This window comes from Limulus polyphemus, unplaced genomic scaffold (genome assembly GCF_000517525.1).
Source record: "Limulus polyphemus unplaced genomic scaffold, Limulus_polyphemus-2.1.2 Scaffold4350, whole genome shotgun sequence".
In the NCBI taxonomy this organism is placed as follows: domain Eukaryota; kingdom Metazoa; phylum Arthropoda; class Merostomata; order Xiphosura; family Limulidae; genus Limulus; species Limulus polyphemus.
Genome location: NW_013669960.1, coordinates 911 through 14,237, shown reverse-complemented (window position 1 = coordinate 14,237; position 13,327 = coordinate 911). Strand labels below are relative to the sequence as shown.

At 31.1% G+C, this 13,327-nt stretch overlaps 1 protein-coding gene across 1 annotated transcript; it reads right to left on the bottom strand.

The window, feature by feature from the left end:
* Positions 1-1,020: 1,020 nt before the first annotated feature.
* Positions 1,021-11,029, bottom strand: LOC106471005 (ataxin-7-like protein 1). The gene is made up of 4 exons (XM_022399638.1): positions 10,880-11,029; positions 6,768-6,848; positions 2,021-2,125; positions 1,021-1,082 (listed from the first exon to the last, which is right to left on the bottom strand). The coding sequence occupies exons 1-4, from the start codon at positions 10,965-10,967 to the stop codon at positions 1,048-1,050; spliced, it is 309 nt and encodes a 102-aa protein (XP_022255346.1). The 5' UTR covers positions 10,968-11,029; the 3' UTR covers positions 1,021-1,047.
* Positions 11,030-13,327: the final 2,298 nt, after the last annotated feature.

The window sequence follows — 13,327 nt, the reverse complement described above, 5'->3', positions numbered from 1 at the left end:
ATAATTCAACTGTACAGCACAGTATACAGAATACAACCTTAACCTAAACTTGCATTATTTGTGACTGACTACTAAAAGTAGCATAATGTTTGACTTAGTGTGACTATGTAAAATGTGTTTTATTATGTTTATTGGAAAATACAAAAAATTCAGAACAATGTACTGTTTTGAAATTGGATGTTATCAAATATATAAATGAATGCTAGCAATAACAGCTACAACTTTTCTTGCTGATAACAGACAAAATTTCTATATAACATAGACCAAAATATGAAAAAAACAGACTGATGGTGCCATGATTGTTCCACCATTCAGAATAGATATACAGTGAAACTTTTTTATTACAGAAATAATTTTTATGCTTTCTTAAATGCATTGCTATATGCTTCTTTCTTCAGTTGTTTAAACAATAATTATTATTGTTTTTTTCCCCCCATTGTCAATATTTCCAATTATGGTTTTGCAAATAATAATCACTACAAATACTAACTAAGCATCAGATTTATCAACCTGACTTGAACTTTGTAATAATTATTTATTAAACTTAAATACAAGTCTCAGGGAGACTTACTGTGATTGTTTTTCTGCTGAAAAGTATGACTTATGTTCTGGAAACATGTCACTTGTGCTGAAAGATGTAGATAACTATAAATACACTTATACATGAATTATTATTTACCATAATTTGAAGGAATTAATTATAACACACTCTGTTACTTTGAGCTTTTTAGACCCCTTTCAGCACTGACTATATGTATATCTTTCTCATGCTGACTAAATGCAGCTTTCACTCACTATTGCCAAAAGATGATATAACTGTTATAATGTAAAATATGCAACCAAACATTAAATTGATATACATCCCATAATGTATAATGTATTTAAAAAAACGTTTCAGTCATGTCGCTTCAACATTTTCATAAATTTGGCTCAGAAAGCCTTTAACTGTACAATTCATATCTGTGGCTTGCAAAACTTAACTAGGAAGCATTACCTTACAATACTGCACATGTGCAAGGTATTACCTTGAAGTACAGATGTTTTCTACTACTCATCAGTTACATTGCTATACAGTACACAACCTAAAATGAGAGAGAAGTTCTTTGGAACAATTGTGTATTTCTATACAACACAAGAGACAATGAGAATTCTGATTGCAAAATTTAGTATGAAACAGTACATTTTTGTGAATATGTTATAAACTATAAACAAAAGTGTAAATAAAAAAGTCCAAAATGCTTTATGGTACTGCACACGTTAAGAGCATGAACTTTAAATATAAGTGGTGTCTACTTCCTATCAGCTCTGTCACTAAAAAGTGCATTGAGATGCAGATTATCCATCTTTTATAAAAATATGTTTTTATAAAACATAATCAGATGCACCAAGAATTTGACTGTCAGTTTTTATGTGAATCAGTAAAATTATTTGAATACATTATCCTATTTTCTGAATTTTATGCCTTTGGAAAATAACTCATTCCTAAAGAATATAAATTATATGAGCTGACTATACAATAGTAGTGGTATAAGAAATAAATGAACCAAAGGAAAATCAAGCTTTTTGAAACATTATCATGTATAATAGGTTTGCTGTCATCTTAGAGTCCTAATATTCTGAATCATCTCATGCCATGGATCTCAAATATCCATTTAAACTTAGATTATAAACAACAGACAAGTTTAGCTTTTAAAATTTGAATTAATCCCTCCTACACTTCCTACAAATTTTCAATCATTTGAGTGAGTGAGTGGTATTTTAGTAAAGTTATTTTGTTTTATTATAGATTATTCCAATTAACGATCTGTTTAATTCCAACTAAAATACAAGAAAAATTTGCCAATTATATCTATTACTATTATAACCAAAAAATTTTATTACAAGTGCATTTATTTTCATTTTATCTGCAAAAAATGTGTATACTTACAAACTTTTGAACAGTAGCACATATTCATATGTTTTTACATACAGTTAGTGAACTTTTATGAAGTGTATTTTCAACAATAACAAAAAAACTTACCCAAATGACTTTTTAGTGCTTGGGGTTTAACTATCAGTCCACACAATTCACATACAACCAAAAAGAAATCATCCCATGCTGGGCAGAAACCAAAAAGTCTCATGTCTATAAGATAAATACAAAAAATATTAATTCATTATAATTAAAAAAGCCATACATTCGAAAATTTAAATAAACATATTGAAGAAACATTTTATAATCAAAATCAACAGTTTAATTGTTTAGTAGATACACACAAACACCAATATTCTATGATTATAGGCACAAGCATATTTTATTAAATTATAAAATCTTTTCATTTAATACATGATAAATTATGTTACAGTATAATTTGATAAGATAACTTGGATATTAGTTTTTAACTAAAGTTAAAAGATTGAAACTTTGGTGTAATTGAAATGATAGTAGAAATCCCATAACTGTATGTTAGTAAGAAAATATTTAAATTTATTCTCACTACACTATATTTTGATGTTACACATTAAATATTTTTGTATAATGGCACTGGCTTAACCTCAAAATGTGAAACAACCGTTACACTTGATCCTACATATACAGTGGATTAAATTAAATAAGAGGTAGAGTCTTACTACTTTATTGCTTTCCCAATATAACAGAAACTGTCTAGAACAGGCCTCAACATATATTTTCAGACCTAGAAACCAGCCTGAAAACTCAGGAGCCATGAATAAATAAAGTTATTAAAGAAAAAAATATTTTCATGATATATAAGAATACTTTGAATAAATCTATCATAGCTCAAAAACAACAGGTGATCAGTAATTTTCAGCATGATTTTTAGAATCAGCATCATTAAATTACTCAGAAACACTTGCATTTTTTCAAGTAACAGAAAAAATTTGTTGTTGTTGCCTGGTGTTATTTATCATTATTAATTATTTTTACTTGAATTAACTTTACTCATCATTCAGAAGAAATATCAAACCAACAAGCTAGTCTCCATCTTCCTGGAGCAGGTCAAGCAACCACAGTATCAAAGAGGGAAGAGTACAATTGTAATTCTAAGACTTTATGAGTGAAAACAAAGAAGTACCATATTTTTTGGAATATAAGATGCACCCTTATTTTGAAGACAAAGTTTTTGGGGGAAAAAAGCTACATTCGCATTTGAATGATTTTTATTGAACAAAAATTCAATTTGATACTTTAAAAATTAGTATATATTGTTCTAAACACAAAAGAGCTCAAAACATCAAAATAAGAAAATACCGTAAATCAAAAAAAAGGTTTACTGTTATTTAGTTTGGTTCAAAGCCTACAAAATCTTCATTGCTTTCACTGTACTTTATTTTGTTATTATTTAGGGAGCATTATAAATAGTTATGTTTTTAAAAGAAAAAAATACAACTGTTATAAATAATACATTCAATTGAACTAAACTATGCATGCCTATTTAAATATATTTACACATGGCTTGTGTATATCATATATATACATATATATTATTCATACCTTCAGTGTATAGGACACAAGCAGATTTTGACATCAAATTTTGGGGTAAAAAAATGCGTCTTATACACCAAAAAATACGGTATGTATAACAATATGTCAATCAAACCATATCTGCCATATACAGTGACAATGAGGTCTTTTGGCCAATACCAGTGCTCATCAGGCTGGCTGGGGTACAACAGATACAGCAGTGGTTGATACAGTCACTCAAAGAAATTGTTGATTGCTGAATAATTTGCACAAAAAGTACCTGACATGGACCAATAAGTCTGATAACAGGCAACACCATTAACTTGTTAACCTATTTACACAAACAGGGCTTCTGTTTAATTATGACTAGGTTTAGCTAGACAGAAAGCACTAAAAATGGAAAGCTAAAGTTTGATTATGTATAAAGAGGCTGTGATTGCAATACAGCTTTCACAAAATACAATGACAAATAAGCATGTAAAAAGGATAAGAGATGAGATGAACTGGCATTTTGCTGATTCAAAATAATACAGTTTTTGCTGCAATATTGTTGTGTACAAAATAGCAATACCCATGATAATCTTATTTACCTCTACCTGTTAAGTCTGTTGTTCCTTTGTACAGTAAAAATTCACCTAAAGTATCCATTTGGTTGATTGTCTAGATGTAATTGTTTTCATATAAAAAAATGTAAACTCAATCCCCAGAACTAAGCATATGTAACTTAAGTTGTACTTAATAGTATTAGGTTGTTAAGAAATTAATATTTCATTTTGAAACAGTTTCATTAAACCCCTACCCCAAACATTTACATCACATATAATAGTTAAACAAACCACCTAAACGTCACGTTAGTGCAGCCTATATAATGTGTAAATTTTAGTATATTATAATTCATTATAGTGATGCCACATGACGAGACACACAATCAGCATGTAATGCTGTTTGAATACAAGAAAGGGAAACAACGCCTCTGTAGCCACAAAAAATATCACAGATGTTTATGGAAATGTTTTATCAAGAATGGTTTAGCAACTTTTGTTCAGGTGACTTTAGCTTTAAAACCTATGATGGCAGGGGCCAACATGTTGGAATTTATATTGATGCTGTGAAGATGCTTGTTGAGTCTAACCCAAGGCAATACACTTGGGAAATGGCCCTGAAATTGCATGACTCTCATGAGACAATATGTAAACATCTAAGGAATATATGAAAACTCCATAAAGAAGGTGTTTGGGTGCCTCATGAACTCTCTGATGTTCATCATTTCCAATGTGTGAAAATTACTTCGTCTCTTCTGGCGCATAATGCGTGTGAACCATTTTTGGACACAATTGTCACCAGTGAGGAAAAATGGATTCTCTATGCGAATATTAAACGCCAAAAACAATGGCTCAATCCTACACAAAAACCACTTCTGACCCCAAAACCCGGACTCCAACTGCAGAAAGTGATGCTCTGCATTTGGTGGGACATCAAAGGAGTAATTCATTTCAAACTCCTCAATCCACAGCGAATTGGCAATGCAGGGATCTGTAGTCAACAACTGAAACGTTTAAATCAAGCCCTCCACTCATTAATCGGAAAGGTGTTCTTCTCCACGACAATGCACATCCACATGTGGCACGTTGACGCAACACAAGATTATAGAGTTGGGTTAGGGAAGTTCTCCCCCACCCACCATCTTAATGGGAAATGTATGCAAATGTGGAAAGTGTTAAAGAGGACATCAACACGTTTTTGCTTCAAAGCCAAGTGATTTCTTTAATCAGGGCATTAACAACCTGATTGTAAGATGGAAAAGCACCATCGATACAAATGGAGACTATTTTATTTAATAAATGTTTTGTTTTGATATACAAGTTAATTGGGATTTTTCATCTAAAATAAGCAACATTAATTTCTTGACTACCTAGTAATTTCACTAGTCACCACTATGTTGAATATTTTTCTGTTTTATAATGAATACCATAAAGTAATATTTATTTTCATCAACAAAAATTCATTAATTTTAGTAGTATTGTGAAAATTTTAAGGAGAAACTCATGGAACAGTATTAACTGTATTTTCATCTTGTTACAGGTTTCATACAAAGATGTGTATATGATATATATTTTTATATATGACAGTTTAGGATTAAAAAAGTACCTTAATCCTAAGTTGTTGTACCTGATGCTGTGCATCCTTTAAAAGAACATTAGTTTGAAAAGTCCTTTAATAATACAAAATTAGTTGAATATACAAAGATTAGTCTTATGTGAGAATAATTGATTAGTTGAATGTACTCACTTCATGATCTAACTAATAAACAATTAGCAAATTCTGATAATTGTCCCCTTCTGCTACTAACTAGGATGATTCTAAAATCCTACAGTACTGTTCTGGTTGATCATTCTCTTAAGCTATCAAAGCATTGTGGTGTAGCTTGTGATGAGGTAAGTTGTATCTACAGCAATATTGAATACAAATCTAATGAAGTTTTAACTTCACTGCAAACATCACTAGTTAGGCCACTGTGCTGAGTTTGGGTTCTTTACCTTAGAAAGGATATTGAATTGTCAGAAAGAGTTCAGAGGAGGCCTACTAGGATACCTGGGATAATAGGTTGTCATATAAGGACAGATTAATATCTCTGGAATTGTTTACTCTTGAAAGAAAAAAAATAGAGTTAGAAGGGATCTCATTGAGGTATTTAAGATTTTTCAGGAAATTGATAATATTGATGCATTATCTTTTATCATACTTAATGGTGAGAATGGAAGAACTATGGGCCACAAGTATAAATTTTGGCAGAGAGGAGTCATTGTCAACTAAAACAGTTTTATTTTTTAACAGGATGGCTGGCCTTTGGAATAGATTGCTTTCAATGTGGTGGATGCAGGAAATTTAAGGAACTCTCTATAGATTTTTCTTTGACTGGTTGTTTCCTCTTTATAGATATATGATAAGGATTCTCTGAGGGTTTTTTTAAATTTATTTTAGTGGATGGGACAGCCTAAAAGGACCAAATCCCTTATTTTCCTTAAATTTTATGTTATGTCAATGAAAACAGTCAATATACGTGAAACAAGGCAGAAAAACTTGAATTACCAGTTTAGCTACTAAAAAACAGTTGGTAATATTTTAAGCACTGGAAGTGGATAAAATGCTATATTTTGTTTTTTAATTACTTACTTAAGTTAAAACATTAACTACATAATGAAACTGTGAATGCATGTAAATGTGAGGATAGTGTATTCTGCACCGTTTAATTTTTTCTATGACAAATACCATCAAATAGTGAAGGAGTCAATAAAATAGTTACCTTCTTTCTTGAGTTGCAATGCATCTCCTTCTTTCTTTTTAAGATCATTAGCCTCATCATCTTCATCATTTTCATCTACACCTAGAAATAAGATATCATATACTAATACCCGATACATTCAGAACATTTCAAACATATAACATTAGATAACCAGTAAAGTTTATGCTGTTTTCACATATACATTATTTGTAATTAATAAAGTACATTTTCTTATATTTTGAAATCACAGATGTGATAATGAATAACAATTTTAACTAGTATACCATGGTCCATGAAAAAATATTCCAAACTGAGTATTGACCATTCTACCATTTGATGTTTTCTCGTTAATTTACAATCTTATACTATCATGAATTGAGTATGATTAAAGTAGTAGTTTAACATAGCTTAGTCTATAGACTTGGACTAATGCAAGCCTCCAAGGCTGGCTGAACCTCATGAAATACTATTGGGTTTACAATGTTAATAACAAGTGTACCCAATTGATGAAACAATGCATTCTAATGAAAGTAAGAAAGATAGTATGAACTATATATTTGATTAACTATACTCTTTACTGGTTATATTTGTAGTTCTAATTTATGCAGATAGCTTGCTATGATCAGAAGTTAATATTAATACAAAATATCACATTATAAATCACTTAAATCATTATTATTGATATTTATAACATTAATAAACTATCATTAACAAACATGTAGCTTCCAAATTTATAATCAACATACAATGTATATTATGGTGACATGGCAATTTTAATTTTTATAAAAATAAAGAGAAAACTTCAAAAGTTATTTATTAGTTTAATTATGTTTTACTAATTTCTATTTATTTTAGATGGCATGGCTTAGCTTACAAATTTTAAAATGAGTGATAACTTCAAAAATATTATTTGTGGAATATCTGGGGGATTTATATGCAGAATTACAAATTAAAAACCAACAGTTTATTGTAATAAGAATGCTCTGTTGTTGAAAGTTAGATATTTTGGCTTTTATAATAACCTGTCATATTTTATTCAGTTATTTCTTTTTTAAATCTGGAGATAAATGACTGTTTTTTTCAACACTGCCATAAAAAGACTTTTCATTTCTGGTTTAACAAATTATGGTGCATTAAGTCCAGTTGTTGCATATTTTTGAAAGTTTATGTTAGTGTCATCCTTAGTTTGAGTTTCTAGCCAGGATGCTCATTACATCCATCTCAAATTTTAAATAAAATTGTCTAAAGAATACCAAATTAATTATTACTATGTTTATGAAAACTCTTGTATCAGCAATAGGATGAGGAGTTTCTGCATGTTGTTTTCTTATTCAACATAATAAAGAACCTAACAGGAATAGAACCATGTCATTTTAGAATTTTAGTTCTTTTATTAGAGAAGAACACTCTGAAAATCTGTTATGCAATGGCATTACTAATTTTAAAATTTTGGTGTAACCTGTACATGAGTATTAGCAACTATAAATATCTCAATTTTAGAAGTGAAGAATATGTGATAAAACAGGGATCAAACTTAGTAGATAGAGTGAACTGTGTAAATTTGTATTATGCTTTGAAAATTTTTACTAGTTCCACAAATCAAGCTAGAAAAAAGTATATCACATGTTGAAAAGTGTCTGGTTAAAAAAAATTAAACTTTTTGATAGAGAGTGAAAATGATATTTATAGAAGTAACAAACAACAGGTTAAAAGAGCCAATATATAAAGTTAGAGACTGTAAAATTACCTTAGCACAAAAAAACAAAGCTTGACATCAACAAGGATTATTAAGTAGTTGAATTTGCTGATAACATTACACTACTGAAGAAAAGAAAAAATATACTTCATTTAAATAGTTTAATGGTCTATACATGTGTGAAGTAATGGTAGATTAAGTTTAATCTGGAAAGATTTTTCCCATTTTGAAATTCAAAACTAGAATCATATATAAAAAATTATCTACTACAGTTTTACTTGATTGAATGATTTCAAAAAAGCAGTATTATGCATTAAACTATTTCTTAAAATATCATTTTTCGTCCATGACCATCTATACCTAGATAAAAACTGATTTGTAAACAGTTGCACGTTTACTGGCAGATATTTTCTACAAAGATGTTTTGAAAACTTGTACATCTATACCTCACAAATGCTGTTAGTAGGAGGTGTTGGCAATTTTTAAATACTGAAAATAACAAAAAATTCACATACCATTGGATTCCACAGTCACAAATTAGTAGATTTACAATACAACATATTGTCCATTTACCCCCGATCATATCACATAAAGTAAGTTGTTGCCAAGACAACATATAGTCTGTTTACAATCCCCATTCATCATTTTTTGACATGCTGTTAGTTCAATTTTGGCAGACATATCAGTGCTGCTATAGCACATGGTCTACACAGATATTGTCATCATCACTGTTTTAACTTTTGTTTATTTGCAATCGGCACCATTTATTATAAATAACGCTTTTAAATTAACAAATTACAAAATACCATTATATAACATTCTGGGGGCAAATATAATTGGAATGAAATAAATTCCAACAATCATAACTATCATAATCATAACCTAAACTTATAGTACTCTTTTGGAACATACAACTTATTAAATTACTATTATTTACTGAACAAAAACATGGATAGATATAAATTATTTAGCAAGAAATTGTGTTTTAGTGAATCATTAAAATGGTGATGATGATAGTATCTGTGTAGACTGCACACTACAGTAGCACTGACATATCTATGCATCGATTAATGCATTATCTAATACAAACCACAAAGTTTATTGTATGGCTTTGTTTCTATAAATTCAATTGCTAAAAAGAATTATAAATGGTTTTAAAGTTTTGTTTGTGCATTTTCAAATAGAGAACGAAACTGCCAAAAGTAGAGCATGAAGAGAGCTATTGTTTGAGGTTATCACTAATCCTTATTGGTTCAGCCAATTTGAACCAACACCCTGTTTTTGGTTTTAACATTCACTTGCTGGTAGCTGCCAAATGGTGGAAATAAGGTTTAGCAATTATCTTGATTTTTTTGAAGCTAATTTATAACTAGTGGGAATATGGTTGCCTTGAAATATATCATGCAAACTCAGTATGTATTAATATTGTACACATTTTTCATTTGTTGTTTGGTGTACACAAATTAGTATTTTGTTTACGGGAGATTTATATATTTGCAACGGTGATTTCACATTCACATACCTCCATAGCTGGAAACTATAGCTCTCTGGGACTCCCTACTGTTAGGTAGTCCTACCTTCCAATGGATACACATATTATGTACCAGAATTCAATAACAATAACACATAGAGTGTACAGAAGACTTCCCTAAAGTTCCACGACAGCTACTTCTCAAAAATAACAGAATAAATTATTTGAAAAAGATTAATGCAATTACCTTTTTTACTTAAATTTTACAAATATATTTTAATTTATAAAATTAAAACTTGTTAATTTTTTTTTGTTGACACTATTTGCAAAATTTGTAGTTATAGTACAAATTGTATATTCTATACTGAAACTGATTTATCAAAAATCTGCAGACTTCTACAACTTATAAAAAACAATGCATGAAAAATAACAACATCAAATACACTGCAAAATTAAATTGGAATTTAAATTAATATTATGAATTTTGTCAATTAATAAGAAGTAGTTCAGAATAAAGTTAAACATTCAACAGGAATAAGCAACAATAATCCCTCAACTTAAGGCTAATAACACTGTTTGAAGTTGTAACTTGTAGTTTTGTACTACTTGTAACATTACTGACTACTGTCATTTTTCCGGGTAAATTTTGTCTCGTTCTTGAGATGGTATACATTTCGTAATACCTATAACAAGACTAACATATTTCTATATTCAACATGAATATTTTTTGGAGAATTATTTCTAAATAATTGCAAATCTTAGCATGACAGGATTTTTCATATATTTACAAATTAGAATCGTACTCGAGAGGCGATTCAATCGTGCTCAGCTGGTGTGGTGTCAAAAATCCAACTTTAGCTTATTATTCAGCAAAGACATTTCAATTACGTTGTCAAGTTTAGAAAAGTTTATCATGTTGTATATTAGTTACGCTAACTCCAAAGAACACATGCTTCTCATACTCACTTTCCGGGCTCTGATATCCGATATTTTCAGCCCAAGAACTCCAAGTCTGCCCCTCATTTTTACTGATATTACCGTACAGAGCCGCCATTTTCAGACTTTTTTTTTTTCAAGCAAATAGTGTGCCTGACGTCACATCAACCTACTGCGGTTGGCGACCTCTTCTCGAATCTCAACCAAAGCTCGCCTATTGTAAATTTCGGCAAAGAAGTAGTACCGTCTGTTAACACTGTGCATTTTGGGCAGCGCTATACAATAAAAATATAAAAATTGAATTGTCAAATCTTCATTCTTAGAATTACTCTCAGACATGTTAAGCATAAAACTAGTACATATAGAAAGAGTGAAACAATAATTCAAATAAAAGTGTACAAGCATAAGTAAAAACTAGTAACATAAATTGCAAAAGTTACGCAAAGCAACATAGAATATCAGTGTGATATGCCAATAAAAAATAAGATAGTAGAGCTTATAATCATTAGTAAAATGTTACAAACTGCGCGATATGTGATAATTTATTTTTTCCAGAATTTGAAAAATAAAAAATATATATTTTCACTATTTATTCTTTCATGTTACAGTAAAATAAAATCTATATAAAAAAAATTTGGACTGGACATGGTCTAATGGTTTCGTGCCCGATTTGGTTTGTTTGTTTGTAATTAAGCACAAAGCTACACAATGGGCTATCTGTGCTCTGCCCACCACGGGTATCGAAACCAGGAATCTAGCGTTGTAAATCCGCAGACATACCGCTGTGCCACTGGGGGGCTTCGTGCCGGAATAGTGAGTCTGAGAATTCATATCCAAAACTTACGTTCTACTGCCGCAGAAACACGCCCCGCACTTTGGGGCGGTGGTTGTGCTATAAGGGTTATGGATAAGTCCTTTTGCTCGTGCAATTTGAACTTTATTTTAATTTATAACAACAGTAAGACGAAGAAAGTTAACAACGTTGATTGTGACCTTTTTCAGAAATTGAAAACAAATAAATAAAACAAAAAGTTTAAAAATGACTAACTTAACAGACAATATAATATATTATTCTGAGCTTCAACACCGTATAAAAATTATGAAAAAGGTCATGCAAGCGTGTAATTTTCGTCATAAAAAAATTAAAACATTATAGGAGAGAAATATTTTTGTAAATGTTACGTCTCTGCTCGTTAGTTAATTTTCCGTAAAAATTCTTTCCGAAGAAAATTTAGCGATACAAGTCCTTTCTTAAATAAAACTGGTTTATTCTTTCTGAATACAACTTTACAATACACTTAATTTCCACAGTCGCGCTATAACAAATGCTATAATTCACAATGAACGTCTCACGTGCTCGACTCAACTGTCCATATCTATCTCTGCCTACAGTTCAATTACGCATTACATTACATTGTTGCCGTCATTTCTTAGCGGTATTATATATATACTAGAATACCGCATATCTAGTAACCTCTCGAGACTTCAGGAAGGGACGTGAACGTTCGAGAATATGACGTGTTACTAGCGTCACGTGACCCCCGCTGTCGTAACACTGCCCCTTGCTTAGTATTGTTCGTCCCGAACAATAGCCACTTAGATTAAACAATACACATTTAACAATAACTTAATTAAATGTACAGAATTTACAAACACAAAATTACAATTCAACAAAGTCTCTTAATTTTACGGGACGTATCTTCTTCCGTCTTGTTGGCTTCTGCTTCACGTGAGGTTCATCTGCTTCATCAGGAAATGTCCTATCGTCGGTAACAGTCACATCAGTGGTAGTAACTTCATCAAGAGCTTCACCATTTCCCTTCTCAAAACTGAGTAGAGTTTCTTCTTCGACAGTGGCTTTTTCAGGTGACACTTCTTCAGCAGCGTCATTTGTTCCTTTATTCACTTCGTCCCAACTGAAATGTCTTGGACTGTGATAACGCCAAAGCCTGTTGGCATGCAACACTTTTGGCTTACCTCGCCGACCACATTTTATCCGGAAAGTCACGTCTGAGAGACGATCCACTATGTCATATGGGCCTTCCCATGGAGAAGACAACTTGGGAGACTTTCCTTTGGTCCTCCTGGGATTATACAACCACACCTTGTCTCCTGGTACAAAGCTGACTTCAGTAGATCTCTTATCATAAGCTAACTTCATCAAATCAGCAGACGTTTTCAAGTTTGAACGCACTTGATGGTGAATATCATCCATCCTTTCCGATAACACTTTCACAAACTCTGACACATTTTCAGGCAACTCTTCATAAGGTGGGCGTCCTGTTAACAGATCCACTGGCAACCGAAGTTCCCGACCAAACATGAACTTTGCTGGAGTGTATCCAGTGGCTTCATGCTCTGATTCAATATCTATACCTGGCTCCATGTCACCATCATCAACTGCTTCAGTCGCTTTGACTTCAGCTTGATGACACCTAATTAGTTCAACCTCTCTTTTAACAGTTACCGGAACTTGGC